The 23,571-nt window shown below is 39.9% G+C and overlaps 1 protein-coding gene across 1 annotated transcript in view; it reads right to left on the bottom strand.

Moving 5' to 3' along the window:
• The window catches only part of LOC148509478 (uncharacterized), a 621,587-nt gene that overhangs the window by 382,638 nt on the left and 215,378 nt on the right, over positions 1-23,571 (bottom strand). The window contains exon 25 of the mRNA XM_088443077.1: positions 17,655-17,726. Within this exon, the coding sequence (XP_088299203.1) occupies positions 17,655-17,726 (72 nt within the window). The remainder of the gene's footprint in view (positions 1-17,654; positions 17,727-23,571) is intronic.

Genomic DNA, 23,571 nt, shown 5'->3' with positions numbered 1-23,571 from the left:
CAATTAAAGGGTCACACCGACCCTGTGTGGGGGCCCATCTGTGTGTGGGGTCCCTGGGCTACCGCCCCTGTCGCCCCCCTCTTAATCCGGCTCTGAGCATTAGCATAAATTTGCAAATGCTGCAAAAGACTCAGGCTGCAAAAGACTCATTCAGACCTGTTCGCAAGCGAACGCTCGCTCATTCGCCGCCGATGGTAAGCGACCGCGCATGCCACACTTCGTTCTGCACGTGCGTGAACTACACGGAGCGATCAAAATCCGCTCGCTCACCCAGCAAAGACAGCCCAGTGTAATGAGTGACAGGAGAGGCCATTTGTTGGTGGTAACAGGGGCAGGACACTAATAACAGGGGAGTGGAGGTGCAAATGCAGGCGTGCCTGAGTGTAGCAACGCCGTTTCAGAGGCATGCATAATTATCAGCCAGCGTCATAGAGTACACGTCACCTGCCTGTTTTTTACACTGAAGTCCTCGCAGTGCTTGCGGTAAGGTAAGGCAACCACAAGCGCTGCGAGCCCTTCTGATGGTCCTCGATGTATCAATGTTTTAATAAATTTCCCGGAGATGACATGCGCTAGTGGGCATCTCTACATATGCTAATGGGTGTCTATAGACACAAAGTGATCGCTCGCCAACGCAAAGTGGCACGCCTTTCCGAGCGAGCGCCTGCCATGCCATCACTTTGCTGTATTTGCATACGCTGGGTGTGAGCAATCGCATCTAGCGAGTGGCTCTGAATGAGCTCCTCAGTCATAGTCGGGTCTGCGTTCAATGAGGTCCACAATCTTTCTATTGCACCTTTGCTTTGCTAATTCTATACAGAATTTATGAATTAGCATTTTTCTGAATTTGTGCAGAATGTATTACCTAATACAGGGCCTGATTCAGCAAGGATCGCTATTCTGCTAATACGCACACAACGCAGTTGCTAATATCAGTGGTGAGATGTAAATAATTGCATTCACTTTGCGATCGCAGCCTACATAAGGATGCCCACTTCCACTTACTCACATCCGTATACTTTGGCAACATAGCAAAATAATTGGTAACATCGAGTATCATCAGACCCATATGCACAGTTAAGACAGGTCAGACCTCTGGAATTGCTGACTGACGCCCATGCAACGACGTTGAAACGCACTGACACGCCTACGTTCGCACGACCACCCCCACATCACCACCCACAATTGACACTTCCTGTCAATCACTCTGCAATGGGTCTGCATAGCCTCTGCGATGGCAGTGGCTGGTTCACGCATGCGCACTGCGATGCGTACGCATGTGCAGTGCGAAACAATCAGAAGATTGCATGCGTATTAGCAACTGCGATCCTTGCTGAATCAGCCACACACTCCACAATTATGTTCCTGTGAGTTCAATGCATGCACAGAAGGGCAGTGATCATACTGTGATGCCAAACTGGTGATCATTATGTGCCAATAAATGTGTGTAAGTACACAAGGACACCTCCAATGTCAGCTACTAAGGGACACAAGCTTGTGCGCTCATTCTAGGTACCTCTGGGATATCAGAAACCAAGCTGATTTTTTAAATGTCTTTCAGAGCATTAAAGCAGAACTCCAATTACACCTCCTGCTAGGATGTTTTAGCTAGATGTTTAACATCAGCTGTTCTTTTAGTTTAATACTTTCAGTTACTGTGTCCTGCAGTGAGTTGAAACTAAAAATACATAAGGGTTAACTGAAAACTTTTTCTCTCCCTTTGCAATGTAAGGAATATATTTCATTAATTAACAAATAATATCATCATTCAGTGCACTATAATGTATATTAAATAGAGTAAGAACCTTCATGGATGTAGAAATTAACTTTAATTTAGAAATCACTACGATTGCCATTTGTGGCTGGATTATTCAACAAATATACTGTAAATAAATATATATATATATATATATATATATATATATATATACACACACACACAAATATATACATATAATTTGTAATAAAAAAAATTGGTTGCATCAAAAGTGCCATACATATGAATTGCAGAACTTCTTATGGACTAACAGAATATATGTATGTCTGTCAAAAAGTAACATTGAAACAAAACATATACACTTGTTTTATTTATAAAATAACAAGATAGTGAATAGCCACCTGACAGGGACATCCATGTTGTATATGAAAAAAAATCCTTTTTGAAGAGCTCCTTTTTGATTAGCAGTGAAGGGCTCACATTTACATAAAAGAAGAGGAACAGTGTATCGATGTAATATACTTGACAAGGATTATAATCTCAAAAATGTGTAGGTTTATGTGTTTGACAAGTTTGTGTTCCTTCCAAGTACAGTAGCACATGAATTTTAGTTGCTGCTTTTTATCTAATCGTTTCCGTACACACCCTGTTTGATTAATCTAGACTGCATACAAATGTATTACTTAAAATGTAGATAACATACTGTATATTTAACATTTAATTACCAAAAAGTTGAATGCTAAGCATTCTGTGTAGAACAGTAAATGTTTCGATTTGAAAGCAAATACCTCAGATACTGAATAGGGCAGGATCGTCTATATATCACTTGTAGGCAAAGTGATATATCTCCATCTGCTGTAGAATTTAGATGGGTTCCATGGAACAGCTGATATATCTATAGTATATTGGCTGGTGTGTACACCCTATATGTATGTGTATGACATCATCCACAGACATATCAGATCGGCCCTGCAGCACAGCAGATGGCCGATATATCTGAAAGACACTGTATACGGTCATTTGCTGGTATGTACAGGTGGCCCGCCGATCACTCATACACGTGCGTAGGAGCCCGCAGATGAGTGACAGCTCAACTGAGCGAGCAATTCAAATGCCTGCCCAGTTGACATGTCAAGCCATGGAACATCGGGCAGATGATTGGTAAGTGTGTATGCACTTACCAATCGTCAGATAGGTCAACGGCCGACTAGTCGACCTACTGTGTACCCTAGCTTGACACAGCATGCCCTAGCACCAAATCTGTTGCAGGACATGCTGGGATGTGTAGTCCCACAGTAGATGGAATGACACACGTTGCCTATTCCTGTTCTATATATTTTCTGTGCAGGGCCATTTCTAGGCCTCGTGTTGGACACTGTGAAGTTTGAGAATGTACTGTTGTCATCACATCACAAAAACACAAAGAAAAAATGAAGCTAGATTACAGAGAGCATAGTGAAATAAATTACACATGCAGTACCATGCTATATACTTAATTTGTTTGCTAATCTGAAAAAGGCAATTCATTAATTTGAATAACATATTTTATAATTTAAATAATCATAGACAAACACAGGGGGCATTTCCAGGTGCTTGAAAACTCTCTCCATCCCCCTTCATCTTCCCCTGTACAGCAGCTCAAATCATGGGAATCAGTATGTAATACCGGTGTCTGTTTAGACGCCAGTTAAAATCCCGACACGGGAAGCCTGACAGCAGGAGATCCCAACGCCAGCTGGTAATTACCCTAACCCCCCCTAGATTCTTCAATCTATAGTGTTAATTATTAACACTCCACTGTATCACATATACTATCCAGTGTATAAGAAGACCAATGATTACATATACTGTAGGTCGAAGCCCAGTGCTATGTTCTACTGTCACTCCCTAAATTCATGCACTTGCTCTGATGCTCAGCAGAGCAGGGGATTTAGATTGTGGAATGGTGCCCACATCTGGAAAAAATGTTCAGCTCAACCGGGCTCATTCTACTTCAACATCGAATGGCTCGCTGTGATCGCTGTATATGTCTGAAGTATTATATATACTGCACTTTATATGAGGCAGACTGTAGCTAATTATGCCTTCTTCTGCTGGCGACAATCACATCAAAGATTTGTAAAGCCCCTCTCAAAGACTTGCATTTACACTTGATAAAAAACACATTAGATTATTAATAATAGGAAGATACAGTCTGGGTCATCTATACACCTCTGCATATTCCAATGAACCTGCTCAGATCTTTAAGCATATTCAGGTTGTTTCCTAACTCTGGGCATCTAATTGCTTGATGGGACTCATTCTAGACTCATTCTCAGAAGTTATTGAGATTATGATGATAATATCACTGGGTGCTTAATGAGTATTAATACAGGTGCCTATGCAGTGTCGGACTGGGGCATGAAGGGTCCACCGGGGAATGCAGTGGTACGGGTATGGTCATCCACCCGATAGGGTGTGGCCAACCATCACAGAGGTACTGACCACTTTGATTGGCAGGAAGGCTACTCTTGGTGTAGTTTCCATAGAAATGAACCAAGCACCCAAATGAATCTATAGTCCTGCGCGCCAAGTTATTGACCCTCTAGTAGAGTAACAATGTATAATTTGAGTGAATGTTCTGAAACCTGACCCGTAGAGGAGATGGTAGGTCTCTCCTGTACACCTGTGGACCAGTCTGGCCTTGTGTCTACTAACAAACTAATGCTTCTACAGCTGGATCTGGAGCAGGTTATGGAAATGGGTAAGTGAGGACCTAATAGAAAGGGAAGTGTATGCTTTATCAGGATATATGGGATGACATTAATTAAAAAAATGACAGTCCCTCTTTAACATGGCTTAAAGTGAAGCTCTGCTTTAATCATGTCTGATCTGACAAGCGAGCCAGGAACTGTTTAAATGTGCACAAGTTAAATAAACAAAATTGCTGGTATCTCTTCTCTTGCAGATTAAGGATGCTCATAAGAATGATCACCCCACATTCATAGTAGCAATGTATTCAATATGTTTTTTTATTTGTTTTATAGATAATAAGCATGATTCCTGGATAAACTGTCACTGAGTGTAAACTAATAACCAGTAGTCAAATGCTGAACAGCTGGGTCTATGTAAGACCAATAAGTACTGTATGGAAGCAATTGTGAAGTCATATCATGTCTAGAGACATGAGGATCCTCAGTAGTTTATTCACAACTCGCATTTGGAAGCATCCTACTTAATGAAGAGATGAGTAAACACGCTGTTTGCTACTGATTGCACAGTTGGTTTCTCAATATGTTTCTCCGATTTCTTCTTTTTGAGCATTCAGATTATGGAGTCCGTTTTTTAGCTGCACTGTTTAAGTGACATATTGTCTGTGAGATGATTGCATGCTCTCTGATTTTAATTCACAGCCTGACACAGAGGTAAAATAACACTGCACTAGAAAATAAATGTTTTCAAATGGCTTTTATTACTAGCTTGTTTGAATCCACCTCCAGAGTATTTACACCAAGCAACAGATTTATAAGAACAACCAATTTAGCGAGTATTATCCAAAACAACCTCTTGTTTTGTACAGATAAGCATGAAATGTAGACTGTAGAGGAGGTAGCAATGAAAAAAAACATAAAGAAAACAAACTTCACAAGCAAAAACAGAATAAATCAAAGACAAAGGCAAGAGAAAACAAATGCCTTTGATAAGCACAGATGTTAGAAACTCAGGAAACAAAAACAAGCTTTTAAATTCAAATGCTACTGTAGAAAAAGAATGGAAGTCATATAAATATGGTGTCCACATGCTAACAAGTGGTATACAGTTCCCTAAAAGAATATTCAGTCCTCATACCCAATTTTTTTACTCTTAATAATCTAATAGTCTGGAACCTTTTTAATAATGGAGGTTTTTATTATGTTCACAGATCTGCCTCCAAACAGGAAGATGATAGTTTGGAAAAGGAAAAAAATTAAATATCATCATTTAATAAGTATCTGTCCCCCTTGGTCAATACTTAAATCTTCAATGGAAGTAATATCAGCCAGTGGTGTTATTTTGAATATGTTTTCATTAATGTTAAAAGTAGAATTTTTAAGTTGAAGTCAGCTAATTTAAAATATATTGCTGTATGATTTAAAATCCCAGCTATTCACAGCAAATAAAAAGTAATACTGATTGGTTTACTAGAAAATGCAGGTATTGTGGCGAAGTGCACAACTAGTCAATTAATCATTGCACTTAACAAAATGTCAATGTATGCAACTGCAAACTTCAATAGACCTGCACCATTACAAGCACTGAACTTGCAAGTAATAATAAACTATAAACCAAAGTCAGCATTTTTGTTTCATTTAAAGGTGTATTTACTAAGACCTTATGAATAATTCCCATAATAGCAACAATGGCTAAATACTGGAGCTGTTTACAGAAAATGCTTGTGCAGGTATATGCCTAAATCACAGGAGAAATTGTTTTAATTAATATTTTTCATTCTAATATACTTAAATTGTAATATTGTTAACTACAGTATGTGAGAAAAGTTACACTCTTCATAAACTATTTGCTTCTAGGTCCTGCAATCTATACAGTGTCCATGTGTGATCCCAGTTTATACATTGCAGAAGCACTGGCATGCTTCAACTCATGGGAAGTTCCCAGAGCTCTCACTAAGTACCTCTTCCTAAATCTTGAATTGGAAAGGTGCATCAGCTATCCCATGTAATCCACTCACAAAAGAAAATGTATATGTACATGGATAAACATATACACATGTGTACACATATACACCTGTACATATATATAGGACTGCGCCAAGGTGGTGAATATATGGATCAAATTTTTTTTTTGCATGTATGTAAAGGTATTGGTTGACTGATAACAACTTAATAGAACAAGGCTTCTCTCAATAAAAGAATAATATATTTAATATCAACATAATGCACATGTATAAAACACAAAAAAACCAATCCAATCCAATTGTTAAATATATGCAATGAGATAAAAATTATTGCTGGTACCACTTGTGGCTCAGTGTGTATAAGTGGAATGATAATCCTTATTAGTCCAAGAAACCTTTGATCCTTAAAGTGTTGAGAGTCCCTCATAATAAAAGATATAAAGGTATCACAAAGTTTCCAATCTGCTCATCAGCTGAGATAGCCAAACAGTATTTTTCTCTTACCCGTAAGTATACCTGTAAATCGGCAGTCTGTTGTATGCTGGGTTGAAACAGCCTGTGTGTACTCTGCACTGGGTAACCGAGCTGGCTTTATACCATATACTCTGTGCTCCCATGGGCTGTGCGTCCTCTGGCAATGTGGAAAAACCTGGGCCGCAATGTAGTTAGCGGCCGCTACAGAATGGGTGTCAACTTGATTACCGGGTACATTGATGCAGGTACACTGTGCCCTGCACGAGTAACAGGTGTCCTTGTAATTAGGCTGGTCGGTGGCACAGATCGGTAACTGAGCAAAAGGACTTGGACTCACACAAGTGGTTAGGGAGCCCCTATATCGACATGTTTCACTCAAAACCTAGAGCTTTTTCAAGGTCTTGAAAAAGCTCCAGGTTTAGAGCAAAGCACGTCAAGTGTGCTCCTTTTTGGGTCAGCTGGTAACTGACTATTTGGACTTTCAGCAGCCTAGGTAGGTGAAGCTAGCGCAAGGATAGTAGTCGTTAGACAATAATGACTACATCTATACATCCCATGTAATCCATACTTACATGAGTTACAATGTTAGAGACAGTGGGCACAAGTGTTGCTCTTGCTGTCGGCTAGTTACTAGGGCAACTTCTATTAATCCAAAGTGATTGTGCAGAGACTCAAATCTGTATCCTGTGGAGGACGCTTGTTCCTGAAGTTATGTTATTTATGGTCTAGCTTTACTATAGTGTTTCCCTATATAATGTCATACTTCATTTGTGCTACTGGGTCCTATAATATCCGTTACATGCTCAAGTACTCAGAGCAACTAAGCACCAATGAGCAAAAGGAGCTCTAAAGGAAAGTGGTCTATTAGTACTGGAAATCATGATTAAATGGTTCTGATAATTTCCTCCATACCTCTGGCCATCCCTCTCATATTAACAGTAATGACGAATAGATATACTGTAGTTTGAATTTGTTCTATTACTATGCAAAATATAAGGGGCATATTTACTAAAGTGCAGGTTTTTAGAAGTGGAGATGTTGCCCTTCTCTTCTAGAAGGTGCTAGAAAAATAATAAGGTGACCTTCAGAAAAGAAGTGGTCTCAACTCTTCAGCTGGTGGAACCTGTGCCAAAGAGGAACTTTTTACATTTATCCTCACTTTAAGGTTGAAGCAGAGTTAATCACACTCCTATTTACAGATTTCACTGTGCTTTTTATTGCACTCTGCCTTCTCCAGAAACAGCCATATACAACTATGGGTGATGCATAGTTCTACGCATACTTGTACATCGTAGCCCTTTTTAATAGATATGGTGAGCAATTGGTTTTGTGATAAACCTCCAAAAACTGCAAAAACTGTTTAAATTGTCATACCAACTAGAAGACTAATTGTCTTGCGACAATTTGAACCACTTGCCTGGCAAGGTCGCATGAGATGCATTCATGCCAGGCCACACTTTCCTTGACAGGATCACCCATCACCCTGGGCTGACTGCACTACAGCAACCCCACCTCCGCATTCTCTCTCCCACTACCCCCTCCCAATCAGCAGCAGTGAGTCATGGGTGATCCTTAGGATTGCCACCTGCTACTAGCTGAGGAGTTAAACTCTGGTGTACACACACATATTTATATATATATATATATATATATATATATACACAAAAATATACTATATACGGCGCTACACTCTTAGTGTTCTGAGTGTCCAAAATATTTTTGTATATTTAGATTCTTCTTCAAATACACTTCCCAAGACAATGGTGGCAGCTGAATGTTCTCTAAAAAGGACCATTGTTGCGATGTCCAAGAGAATTAGGAAAAACAGAAATGAGAACGCAGGGCCTCATTCAGAGGCGGTCGTAGGATGCAAGCGGTCGTTCTGAAACAGGGCGGCCGCTTGCATCCTGAATGGCTGCCTCCATGACGGTCGTTAGGCTGTGGGTTAACACCCACAGCTCTAACGACCGACAAGGGTGATGGTCGCGATGGTCAAGACCATCGCGACCATCGGGGCTTACGATGAGACCCTAAGGTAGGGTCTCGTCAACCTTAAGCCCCTCGATCAGAGCAGGAAGCTCCCCACTGACATCACTGATGATGTCAGTGGGGCCGCCCCGACTCTGAATGAGCTCTACAGTCCCATATAGTGTAGTAGTTTTGAGGCTACAGAATTTCCTTAAATAATATATATGCGTACCCTATAGTTCATATGTATGGGCATATAACAAATTCCTGGATCTCCACACCAGTACGTCTTTCCAATGGGATCCCTTTTATCTGCTGGTCATCCGGGTCACCCATTGTGTATTGATTACAATTTAATCAGTGCATAGAGAGAGGAGAAAGACTCTCATGGTGCAGTACTAACATCATTTATTACAAACACCACACGAATAGATATATAAAAAACATAATTACAATTGAAAATCTTTAAAAATAGCTTATCCCAGATTGGCTCAACCTAGCCAGATCAAGTACTTGCGTCAGAGCGTCACCGTCCTCTACTCGTTTCACCCCTTACGCTCTACTGGCTGGGCTTCCACAGGAGTTATTTATATAGGGAAGACCTGTGCTGTAGCACTTTACAGAGACTATTTGGCCATTAACTTCAGTCCCTGATGATTTATTCATACTGTGGGATTGTGGCGCTGTTAAATTACATTACATTATGGAAGAAATCAACAAAATACTCCAATAAAATGTAGGTATACATGTGACAACAAGTTTATTTAACAGAAGGGAAACTTAAAACAGCAGTGTATTATAAACAAACTGACAGAAACACCCTACTGGAGGCTAGCAGTCACCATCCAATTGCATTGTAAACTGGTCTTTCATTCTCCCAGATGATAATAGTGGCATGCATTACCAGTGAAAGACAAAACTCCAAATGGCTTGGGATATAGTACTCCACAAATTCAGAAACAGATGCTATTTGCTGGTAGATAGTAGATAAGTGGAATAGCCTCCCATCAGAGGTGGTAGAGACTAAGGGCTTGATTCAGACCCACTCGCGAGCGGCTGTCCGCTCGCAAGTGGGTCGATGGTGTGCACTGCGCATGCGCACGACGGAGGGAGCTCCGTCATGTGCATGCACGAGACGCGACGAGCGAAGGACTTTCCTTCGCTCGTTGTGTCTGATCAAAGGGGGCGTGCTGTCGATGTTGATTGACAGCACGCCCCCTTTGGTGGGCATGCCGGGGGCGTGCCTGCGAGACGGAGGCGTTCCCAAGGGAACGCCTACCGTCAGAAGCCGGCCCCACTGACATCACTAGTGATTTCAGTGGGAGTGATTTTGGCTCTGATAGAGCCAAAATCACTCCTGGCCTTGCGGTTGAGAAACTCAACCGCAGGCTTCTGGTCGCACTGGCGATGGTCGCGATGGTCAAGACCATCGCGACCATCATCCTGCACGCTCGTATAGGCAGTGGGTGGTGACCCACAGCTATACGAGCGTCCAGGAGGACGCTCCATAGTTAAGGAGGTGGGCCCTGATTCAGAGCGAGCGCTCTGGTCAGAGTGTCCGGCTCTGAATCAGGGCCTAAGACAGTAGAACAATTTAAACATGCTTAGGATAGGCATAAGAATATCCTTACTGAGGATCACATAGAGTTGAGGTTACCAAAAGGTATAAAGGGCAGACTAGATGGGCGAAGTGGTTCTTATCTGCTATCAAATTCTGTGTTTCTATGTTTCTAAGCACATTAATTCTCTTAAAAATAATGTCCTTGAAATGGGGAGGACACCTTTTCTGAGTTCTAGTAAAAACAATTGAGATTATAAGGACAATTCTACATTTTTATGGACAACCCATTTTTCCACAGCTAGTTCTGTCATCCCATGGGCTACGATGGCACTTTGGCTAATTGTTTCTAGTGACCAGGAGCTTCCATGCTTTAAACATACATGACCGATGGCATTTTATAAGAGAGGCAACCATGTCCCCCTAAACCTTGAAGTGGTGACAGGAATACGGATGTAGCCAGATTGGAAACATGCTGGATACTGCGTCTTAATAACATATATTGTGGGTGGTGTTTGCACTATTTTTATTGGGAGAGGGGGGAGGGGAATAAAATCTCCTCTTGGGATCTGTATTTCTGGATGCCACAGACCAATGTGATCCCTTTGAAAATGCAATGCAATGTAATAGGCGAACTAGATTAAAAAAAAAAGTGCATAATTGCGGTTTTGTGGTGCAAAGGTGGGGAAACCACCCTGCACCCTTGGGACAGCACCCCAAAAGCTAACTGCATCAAAAAAAAGCCTAAAAAAATGAGCACCCCAAAAATTACCTTGAAAAAGGGGGCAAAAAAGTACAAAGTTGGGGTACAAACTTAAAAACTAGCGAAATAAGCTTTTGGAGAGTCTGCAAATATGGGGGAGGTGTTTTTTTGATTGCAGGTGCTTGCTGAAGGTGCGTATTTTATGGTTTTAAAACTTCACTTTAGTGATTTTTAACCATGCTTGCACCCATTTTCATGTACCCCAAATTTGATGGGACTAGTTATCTTCTCCAAAAAAACCTGCTAAATGCTATTCTCTGTAAAGCACTGCGGAATATGTGTGCGCTATATAAATAACTGGTAATGATAATAATAATAATATTCTTCACCACTTGTGCAAAGACACTAAATAGCTCCAGGGGGGCTAATCAGGGACATCTATAGTGATCCCCAATTTTAATACATCTTTTGGGGGGTGTCAGGCTGATTTCCCCAAAACTGATAGCGCTTTTCGCATGTTTGAGTTTCGCCGGGAAGCGCTTTCGCGCCCTTTGGAATTGAATATGGCGAATAGTTTCCACAGCTAAAACACACAAAGTGGTCGAAAAGTCTGGCATGCGAAAAGTACAGGACTTTTCGCCTGGAATTGAATACGGCCCTAAGGTGTATGTGTTTTCCCAATAAGCATTTGGGTTCTGAAGCATTGGTTCAGGGCTCAGTTGCCATAACTAACAGGTACACAGATACTATACTTGAACATCAATGTGATGTACATTTAATAATCTACTGGTTTTTCCAACAATTATTTTATTTATTTAAAAAAAAAAACCTTATCTGTTTTTTTCCAAAACCAAAACCATATCATTTGCAGGTGATTTTGCCAAAACCAAAACATGGGGGTTCTCACACATCTGTAGTTTCTATAGATAAAGTAGTTTATTATCATTATTATCATGATTGTTTCAAAAATACTAATAACGTACAGAAATAATACAACATATGAAAAAAATTAAATTTTTCTGATATTGTTTATGAAGATTTAATTTATTTTTTATAATAGTTATAAAAAATTATAAGAAAGCCTTAAACATTTGTATCATTTACTTCTGAATATAGTATTTCAGACATATTATTAAACATTATACATCCTTTGAGTTAATTCCAATATCAGCAATATTACATTTACAATCTAGATTAGAGGTATGTTGATTTAACCAAATTATTTATCCAAATGATTAAATTGGGAATATTGATACAGATGCATTCAGTGTACCAATCTCTATTCAGAGTTTGTCTACTATCAGCATATGCCCTATACACCTAACAGTTTACCCCACTAACCTTAAAAACAGGAAGTGCTCCTGAATCTATAACTCTCCTAATAGTAACAGACCCAGCATACATCCTACTGAGTGGCCACAGGTGCTGCAACAATATGGAACTGTGAAATTACCTACAGAGACTATGAATCAATCCTTTTTAAAGACTGGGTAACATTAACAGGCCACAAAAACATAAAAACCTTTAAGCCAGTTAGCGTAGAACTTGTTGGCATCCTCACAAATGTCAACCTTCTTCCTAGCTGCCACTATTGCCTTTCTTGCTTTAGTAGTAAAGGAAAAAAACATCTACACAATTGCTTTCCCTAACATGATTGTGAATCCTGTTACAGAGCCTGCAGAAGATCACAGTGTTATCATAGTGAACAACATCACTGGGGCTATCAGGGCTACTGCCCACTCCTACTGCTGCTGCAATCACGCATACTCCTATGCCAGAGGTAGAAACCTCATGACTTGCGAACATGTCCCTATTGGACTAGACATAGAGGACTCTAGAAACCAGGACAATCACCACCTGGTGTATTCAAGGATACCATTGGCCCATGCTGTGACACTTTGGTCTTCAAAGGCTCTACATTCTATGGCTGAAAATGAGGACAGGAAAAACCCAAGGCAGAATAAAAATCAGAAATGACCAAAACAGCAGCTCCTTCATTGTTGACAAAGAAATAAAAGGTTAATATTAGCTGAAGAAAGATTCAGGCTGCAGGCTTGTCCCATCTGTATGACCAGAGGCATCAACTGTACCAGTACATCATAAGTGGTAGAAAGAGATGCTGTGCACACAGAAATGCCTGCCACAATGAGCTTTACTATTAAAATGGGTGTCAATGCACCCACCAGGGAGACAAGCAATCACCGATCACAGAAAGATGAATTTAAGGGGCTTCAGTGGGGCCATCAACTCCAGAAACTCCTGCTAATTGCCTGGGCCCTCCCCCAAAGCACCCTTCAATCCTCCATGAATAGAAAAAATAGTGAACGAGCCACATGTGTACAGCAAAGGAGAACCCTGACTGGACCACTAAGAAATTGCTTAGCATAAAAACAAGGCAATAATCTCACTTCAATGCCAGAAAATTGCATCAAAGAGGCACGAACAACTGCCAAACTAGAATTATAAAACAACAACACCCAAGTCAACACCCCATTTATTGTAAAAGGTTACTTAACATTTGATAGGAATATATGCTAAAATTACCCTCACTTAGCGTTTTGTCCCCAAAATGCCTAGATCACAGGTTCTCAAACTCAGGGCCTGATTCAGAGCCGGTTGCTCTGAAAGAGCGCTTGCTCTGAATCAGGGCATTTTATTTTTTTGGAGCGGCCTCCTGGCTGCTCGCATAGCTGTGTGTGTCCACCCACAGCTATAGCGAGTGGCCAGGTTGATGGATGCGATGGTCTAGACCATCGCGACCATCGGGCTTGAGACAAGACCCTTGTGGTAGGGTCTCATGGCCGCAAGCTCTCCCACTGACATCACTGGTGGTGTTAGTGGGGCCGCCCCCAAATGGCAAGCGTTCTGTTGGGAATGCCTCCGTTTGGCCAGCCACCCCCCCGGCCCGCCCACCAAACGGGGCTAGCTGTCACTCGCCATCGACAGCTCGCCCCCTTTGTTGCGAGACCCGGAGCGACGGAGGACCTGTCGCTAGCCGGCTTTGTTGTGCACATGCCCAGTGGGCAAACATTGACCTGGTTGCGATCGCTCAGCGCTTGCGACCGGGTCTGAATCAGGCCCTCAGTCCTCAGAACCCCAAACAGTGCATGTTTTCCAGGTCTCCTCACAGAATCTCAAGTTAAATAATTATCTCCACCTGTAGATCTTTTAAAATGTGTCAGTGAGTAATGACTACACCTGTGCACCTGCTGGGTGACCTGGAAGACGGGATCTTTGTGGGGTCCTGAGGACCGAGTTTGAGAATCTCTGGCGTAGATGTTTAAAAACCATCAGGCTAAATAAGAACCCTTCCTTATTCTGATAAAGCCAACATTCTACTCATGTTTTAAAGATTTTCCTTAAAATATACTGTATGCAGCACACAGAAGAAAATGATTTATTATTGATAATCAAATTAAAGTGTTAAAAAGCAACAAAATGCATTTACTGTGTAAACATAACAAAGTATAATATATTTAATTGAAAGCTGTATATTTGGTTTCTTGTCTTCCTGTACAGTACTGTAGTTTTAACTTTTTAATTTGTACCCTATTGATTTATTTCCCAATGATGCTAGAGCCGCTGTATCTAAATTTGCCCATATCTTCATGATATACTAAAGTCCCCTTGATTCTTGTCAGAATCCTTTTGGCATTTTTATGTTTATACAATTTAAATCAACCACTAGATAATAGATCTTAATTGATCTAATAATCATCTTACATTTATTAGTTTCACATTTCATTAAACTGAAGAAAGGACTAATTACCTTAAAACCTATAGTATGTTAAATAAAATAAAAAATATTTACTATTTTGTTAATGATGAGCTGCAAGTAAATACAAAAGGGTGAAGCCTCTGGTCATCTTCAGGCTGTATCTTAATGTATAATTTATGGTAATCTCTTTTTGTACTCACTTTGTCAAACCTTAATTCATGAAAAGTAGATTCATATTTACAGTATATAGAGTAATGTCACCCTGCTACAAAATTTTGAGCAAAATGATTGTTTTTTCAATGTAAGACAAGCCAAGTGTGATGTACAAATAACATTATGAATAATTCAGATATCACTTCTGAAGCAGGGCTGGCTTAAGGGCCACATGGGCCTGGGGCTGAAATTGTTCAAGGACCTATACTGAGAAGGGGAATAGCTATAACCAGTGCTGTGTGGGTATGACCATAGCCAAGTGCATGTGTAGACTCCCTACACTATAAGCCCCACTGTTTCCCTAAATACATACAAATAGAAAAAATGCATAATTTTGTGAGAAAACTAGAAAAACCATTTTAATACTTACATTAAAAATTTATAGTTGATTGTGTGACCCGCTATTCAGTTGGTCATCATCATGCTGATAATGGGATTATTTTTGTATGGAGCCCACTGTAGCTCCATCTAACCCATTGTTAATCTTGCCCTGGTCTGAAGATGCTCCAGTTTGTGCTTGCTAAACTGGTCCTTTCATTTATTATTTCTGTGACCTCTGTGTTTTCCTAAAAAACTAGTTTTTATACATACAAGCCCATACACTAAGGAGGACTAATATGTCAGCTACCTGCATTTTGGAATATATACACCACTGACCTAACTGTGGAATGTGCAGATTTTAACTCCTATCAGGGAAAAATTAAGGGATGCTAGAGATTTTGTGTGTGTTTTCTGATATAATTATGTATTTTATTGATGTAATATTTCATTATTTCAATGATACAGTATACTACATTGTACAGTTTATACATTTTTTAATACAATACATTTGCTATTTATATTGTGACTTTCTAGTTACTGTTTCCATTGCACAGTTCTCTGTATTCCAGTTTGCATTATTTGTTTAACCCCCACAGTAGGTTAATTGTACTGCAGCATTAGATTCAGTTAAATTTGGTATCTCCTTGCACTATGTTTTTTTTGCTGCCTCACAGCACTGAGGTTGTGGGTTCGATTCCCACTGCGGCCCTAACTGTGTGGAGTTTGTATATTCTCCCTGTGCTTGCGTGGATTTCCTCTAGGTGCTCTGATTTCCTTCCACACTCCAAAAATATACTGGTAGGTTAAGTGACTTTCTAGTTACTGTTTCCAAGACCATCGCGACCATCGGGCTTGCGACGAGACCCCTGTGGTAGGGTCTCGTGGCCGTAAGCCCCAGAGAGCTTCTGGCTCTAATAGAGCTGGATGCTCTCCCACTGACATCACTGGTGCTGTCAGTGGGGCCACCCACAAACGGCAGGCATTCGCATGGGAACGCCTCCATTTGTGAAGCCACTCCCACGCCTCCAAAACGGTGTGAGCTGCCGATCAAAATCAACAGCCGCCCCCTTTTGGTGCGATACCCGGAGTGACGGAGTGTCCGTCGCTAGCCGGGTCTCGTGCATGCATGCATGCGCATGTCGGAGCCAGCTCCGGCATGCACATGCGCAGTGGCCTAACATCGACCTGGCCGCAAGCACATAACGCTTGCGAGTGGGTCTGAATCTGGCCCACTGTCCACAGAGTGAGAATCAGTCTCAGGACTGTCTGATGTTGGAGGAGATTTGCAGCTTTACACCCTGGACTGAGACAAGGCAAGCAGGTGTCCAGTGCCACAACCTCTGGATGGAAGGGAGCTGGGGTGAGTCTCAAACTATAGCATGGATTTTGCATCAGACTATGCCTCCTACAGGACCCTCAATGGAGTTGCCTTTTGATGAGTCCTGTAAGGAGCATGAAGTATATAGGTATCCATTATCAACCACTTTGCTTGCCAGGCCACAGTGACATTTCTTCCGCCTCTGAATGGAATCATGTAATATTTACTTTTTATGATCCCAGGCAGAGTTTCCCAAACTCAGCCATCACAGTACAGGTTTTAAGAATATCCATGCTTGAGTTCAGATAGTTAGATCAAATTGACTAATGTACTAATAAAGTCACCTGTACTCAAGCATAGATATCCTTAAAATGTGGACTGACATAGCGGAGTTTGGGAACCTCTGTTCCTGGGTGTTTTCCAGGACCAAAAATTGGGTATTGGAATCCCAAGTCCTCAGGAATCTTAACAATGCAAAGTTATTAGTAAAATATTTGTACTATAGTTGCTCTGGATCTTTCATAAGTGTATCAGTAATTTATACACCAGCTAGGAGATATGGAAACATGTACTGTTAGCCATTCCTGAGGATCAAACTTGAGAAAAGCTGGTCTACTGTAAATTACATGAGACAGTATATTTACTAGGTGGCGGTTTGCAAAAGCCAACACTTCTTAGCGTATTTAAGCTGGAAATTTAAAACAACAGCACAGAGTTTATTATTTGAATAGTAGTACTATTTACATTTCCTGCTAAAAAACATGCTGAGAAGTCCTTAGTAAATGTACCTCTTGTGTTAAAAGCACATTCACAAAAGGGGAACAGTAAGACTAGCTAGTGCACAACAATTAAAAAGGTTTTTTCTCAGACCGATGTTACATAACACAGTGTTTTTACATGCACACACTTTTATTACATATAGTAGTATTTATAATACTATTGGTTGAGGAACAACATAGTAAATAAAGTATTTTCAAAATAAAGTACAACACAATCAAACACTACAATACCTTTTATAGGAGCCGCCGTAGGTGCAGCTGCTTTTACAGGTGGTATTGCAGGGGTCATAGGCTGTTTTCCAGCTGTTAGGAATAAAAAAGTATAATCAACTGTAGTATATTATTTTAATGTTACATTCTATTTTCAGTCATGTTTTACATACTGTATGTGTCACAGTACTGTACATGAAAAAAACTCCCGTTTCCTGGGAATCCTTCTAGAAACAAGTTAGTACACTGTATCATTTTCTAGTACTACACTATAGAACACAATAATACCATAGAATGCTTAATATAGTAAGTTTGGTGGAAGAAAAATCTAATTATGCGTTACAAAACACTGGAAGATGAGATATTACAACTTTTTCTGTAAAGTTGATGCTAAGTACTAAAAATTTAAATAAACCTTTAAAAAATAATAATAAAAAAGCATAATAACAAGAACAACTACAGACTGTATTAAGAGCACAACCAAGAGTACAACCAAATTCAGGGCTTACGTTAACCATAATTTCTGCAAAATATAAACTCTAGGTGACATTGAGTATTCCATTATTATTTATCTGGTTGTCAACTCAAGTATGGTCAGTTTTTCACAAAGTCAAATCTACTGTTACTTGTCTTGCAATAGCTTAATGGCAGACATCCTGGAGTGTTACTACTTAAATAATGGATTATTGCTTTGAAATATCAAGCTGCAGAGATCTACACCCAGAGCACATACTGCGAGTAGTGTGAAGAATTACCTGCATTAAGCGAGAAATCATTAATTGCTTGCCAGTTAAAGTAAAGGTCATTTTTAAAAGACATGTTATATCAAGCAGCTTATAGTGTGTTAAATTAAATCATGACAAATGTAAATTAAAATAAATGTTTCCGGTATAAAAAACATTACACTGTAACTGTGACCATGTGTTGTGAAAAAAATGTGTACAAGCAATTGTCTTTTTTTTTACTTTTTTGAAAGATGAATTGCAGTTGTTAGAATTAACATTTTATGTACAATAGGTCTTTTTTTAATGATATATGACTGCTAATTCACAGGGCACTTTATTGTCTTGATTTAAGTGCCATTATCAGCTGTATCACCATTGCATGGTTAAAAGATAAATGAAGAGGCTTTAATTTGATTAGGTATTTATGATTGCACTGGTCTGGGATTAGTCCACATAATTAGGGGAAGGCAGGGCTAGTTGTTACAGAGGCAAGTTGTTACAATGAATCTAAAACCACGCCTACGTCACACCGCCGCTTGTGCGAGTGGTAACAAGTTTGAATATGTTACCATCAGTGCTCAGCAAAATGCCGCTAACGCAGACATGTTTATGTAATAGGTACCTAAACAAACTAATTTTTCTTGTTCCAAAGTAATATTTTTAACCTAGATTTGAAGTCATATCTTGGCTGGACTGTTAAAGGTAAGGGTTTATCATTCATTTTGTTAGAATCACAGACCATTAGTTTATTTACTATCGCTGTTATAATCATGAATTGAAGCATGGAAATCGAACTATGGCCATCAGCCAACTATGGAAATCAAACTGTGGCCATCTTGGTTATCGGACGTCACTTGGGGCAAGTTGTTACACAATATCAGAAGCAAGTTGTTACTCACTGACACTCCCATTAAAGATCAGCTATAACTAGAGGCCAATATAAAAAATGAAAAAAAAAAAAGAGGCAAAACTACAGAAAGCTGAGAAATCTTAACTCTGGAATGAAGGTAAAAATAAAAATACTAAGAAGATGACATCAAAATCTAAAAAATAGAAAGTAGCCAAATAATTGTCAAGTTGAGAAGACGAGTGTTTCTATATAATGTGTGCTAAGAGTTACAATCTGTCCAAACCTGGCCAGGAGTGGGTTTAGTGTATTGCATGTAAAGGGTAGGCTCATATTGCTTGCGTAAGAGGTGATGCAGTAGCATTTACAGTACTTGCACTAATTGTGAATCAGAAATCAGCAGTGAAAACGATGAGTGATATCTTTCATTGGTGTGTACTGCGCATTTGTACGCACTGCAGTGTGCGTGCTTGAGTTAGCATTGTGATCGCCCTGCGATTACGCGCGCAGATAGAAAGCCATTGGAGAGTGAGTGACGGGAGGTCAGCATTTGGGGGTGGTGACATTGGAGTGGTCGGAGAAACGGAGGTGTGCCTGTCCATTTGAATGCAGATACATGGGCATGCATAAATTAGCTACTGCAACAGCATACGCAGCTTGAGTGCTCACTGCATACAACATGGTTATCAATATCTCAGTAAGGTCAGGCTGCTGTAATTGTACGCGAGGGGACGATGTTACTCAATGTTCCTGATGTATACACAGGACTGCAATGTATTACGGATATGAGATAGTGGTAGTGGGCGTCTCTATGCTGGCTGTGCGATGGCTCTGCGACTGCATTCATTACCATATTTTCACAGCAGAGCTCCGTGCGTAATTACAGCTGCGATCGCAATAGTGACCCGTAGTGTATCAGGTCCTATATTCCAAGTATATGCAAAATGATTTTGTGATAAACGTACAAAGTTTTCTAATGAATGTTTTTTACATTAAGATTTTGTATAGATTATTTTATCGGTAACAATTTGCCCCAACCCCGTAACAAATTACCTATGTTGGGGGCAGATTATTATTGACCCGAAAAACATGTTTTTCATTGTTAAGAATAATTATTGGATGTAACTTACACCCAATATAAATAGAAGAAAGAATACTGTTTTGTTTGTAAATGTTTCTGTTTGGTTGTGATTAAAGATTTTTGAACTATTTGCATTTCTGTATATTTGCAATAACTAGCCCCATCTTCCGCTACTCATGCCTTCTCCCCTATAATGTCTGTCACTAGCATGCAGCTCACAGAGTTGTAGAAAGTGAATGGTGACAGGTCAGTGAAAGACTTAGCTAGTGTGATAATGTTAGCATGTTAAAGACGGGGGATGATGAAAAGTTAGACGGAACTCGGGCATATGTTGCTCCTGACTGCATGCTCAGAAAAAATATATATTTGCCAAAAGAGAGGCCAGGTACACGCCATAAGATATATAATGTTCTGACAGGGATTGTATAATATATTGTGGGTACGCTCTTTTGCACATGCATGCCGGTAGCCCAATGGATCATCATCCCATCTGCTGTGCTGCATAGCATATGGGACAATGCAATGGAAGACACCATGCTGTTATATGCAGAATGGAACATATGCACATCCCCGTGGCTGCTGCTGCATGTGTACGGGCGATCGGCTGATCACCTGTACACACTTGCCAATGGACAGATATGTCTGCAGACACACAGCACAGCTGAAGCTTTATGACTGTGAATGACGTCATTCACAGACATAATGCTGGTACAGACTGGCCGACGGGCACCAGATATACTGGCCACAGCTCACTGTATATGTGTCCAGTGTCCCGATCACTGCTGGCCACAGTGATCAGTCTGAATAGTGCCACTCCCATCCAGCAGCCACTCTCCCAACATCCCAACCAGCATCACAGCCGCCGTGATGGACAACTCTCAATATTGATGGCACTGGCCAATAGTAAGAAAACATCAATAGCGGCCTGATGGATGAGGTCTACACATGTGCTGCACCCAATCATCGATGGCTAAACATCAATCGGTTTCTATCAATGGTTTAAACTATCAACCATAGGTGATACAGCATTAGACGGCATATCACTAGTTCTAGGTCAGTCCCGTCTCTCTCACAATGGAAGCCATTGGGGTTCCACTGCCGACACATTGTGAAGATGGAAAAGACCTTCAGCAAGTGTTATTTATATATATATATATATACATATATATATATATATATATATATATATATATAGTGGCAGCATGTGTTAAATGCTTTAAGTAACATTTCACACTTGAAGATCTCCCTCTGCCAGCGTTCCGGGATCCCCAAATTCCTTATCGATTTCCTTAATATCAACAAGATAGCTGCATAACAATTTTTGATATACTGTTTCAACAGGAACTTAACTCATATGTGCTACATCTATGACCCTGAATCCAGGCTCATTTTTCTCCCTTTAGGTACAAGTAGTGTTTATTATGAATAGAGGTTATTGGGTTCTTTCTTTATTGCCAGAGATACATACTTTAAACTAATACTTACCTTTTTATTTGGCACCTGGTAGCATCCTAAATTTGATAGCTTGACGGCGAACAAACTCTGACTGGCCATACCACTAACTGAGACCTCATGCATGAATGAGCCTTTAATCAGCCTTTGCGTGCCAAGGGGTAGATGTATAGGTATATATGTTTGTATCCATAACATAGTATATGTTTTGCTAGTTCAACATGCTCAATGTTGTGGTGCAGTAACAGCTTGAGGGCTTTACCCTAAACAAATAATATGAGACATAAAAAGTCCTATCAAAATACAATATTATCTGTATGAGAATGATATAATATCACATAATGTCTCTCCGGCTCTGGGTTCACAGGAAGAGTTAAAGCAAGCACTATAATGTGCTATTTATGAGCTGTATATTCACAGGTCTATAACCGCTCAGGGTTTATTTAACCAATATTACAGCTGTATACCATTTCCAATTCATTTTTTCTAACCTTGTGCAGGGAATTCTCATCTAGAAAATCATATTTCATGTCACATACAGAGGTCTGTTTTCTCATTTATACCCACCCATGCAGATAAATTCATCCATGGCCAAGTCAGATTAATAGTTTGTTCTGCTGTCTAACCAGCAGCAGTAAAATCCGGAACTCTAGTATAATAAACGTTTTTCGCTTCTTTCCTGTGCCAAGGCACGAAAAAAAGTAAGTTTTAGGATCTTTGATATTTGTGCTAACATGAATAAACCTTTACCTGTAAACCTCACATGCTTTCCCTTCTTTATAGATACTAAAAAAAGTTAATTAAGTGTTTCCTTGAAACGTGACTAAAAGTTTGCATCACAAAGAAATAATGTGTGCTTGATTCAGAGGTGGATTCTAATCTCATTGCAACTGAGTCTTTCTACGCAGTGGTAATGAGAAAATATGCTAAGGCAGCAGCTGCCGGGATTTTTACAGAAATGCCCAATGCTTGCGTACAAAGATCCACCATCAGTTGCACATTGGTGCCACCATCGGACTTCTGAGCAAAGCCATGTTTTCTCACAATGTCCATCGCAACAAAGCCGCTGGGGCCAGTAAAGCTGTATACACAGACGCTGCTGCTGACTGTGACATGCCGGCAAACACTCCCAGGTTTGACTAGCCACCCCCCGCGTTACCTCAAATAAATGTCAATCTCCATGCGCCAAAACTCTCACTATGATCACCGTCTCTAAGCCATCGCGATACATGCGCAATGTGACATAGACACATACATGGTACAAAAAAAATCAGCCAACTGTAAAAATATCAGCGTTGCGTCCACCTCTGAATGAGGCCCTGTACATATCTTTCAAGATGAATATACCTATGTTATCATTCAAAATCCCAATACTGGCAAATGCAGAAAAAAGATAATAAAATATAATAAATCATCAAAAGATTAATAGTCAATATTTTTTTCTTTAATTTAGGTTTAGTTTCCATTATGCAGCAATACTGTATATAGCATTGTAATTATGTGCAGGAGTAGTATGGGAAAAACAAAAACCCCTTACCACCCCCCCAAAAAAAATAAGTAAACAAATAAAAATCAAATAACAATTTAATTTGAGAATAGTAAAAGTATAGTTTGAATACAATATTAATATTTCTAGGCAAACACTATTTTTAAAATATGAATCTTTCCAGGAAGCTCTGTGTAAAAAAAACATCCATCGGTTTGTTGAAAATTGACAATGTGCAGTCTCTGGGGGAATGATTTGTGCTTTGCCAGTAGCATCTACTAGACAGTAGGGGAATTAAATATACTCTTCTAACCCAAGAGATATATTTATGCCAATATCACTAAGAA

The sequence above is a fragment of the Taudactylus pleione genome, unplaced genomic scaffold (genome assembly GCF_031769625.1).
Source record: "Taudactylus pleione unplaced genomic scaffold, aTauple2 ptg000326l, whole genome shotgun sequence".
NCBI classification, from domain to species: domain Eukaryota; kingdom Metazoa; phylum Chordata; class Amphibia; order Anura; family Myobatrachidae; genus Taudactylus; species Taudactylus pleione.
This window is presented reverse-complemented; position numbering and strand designations above follow the sequence as displayed.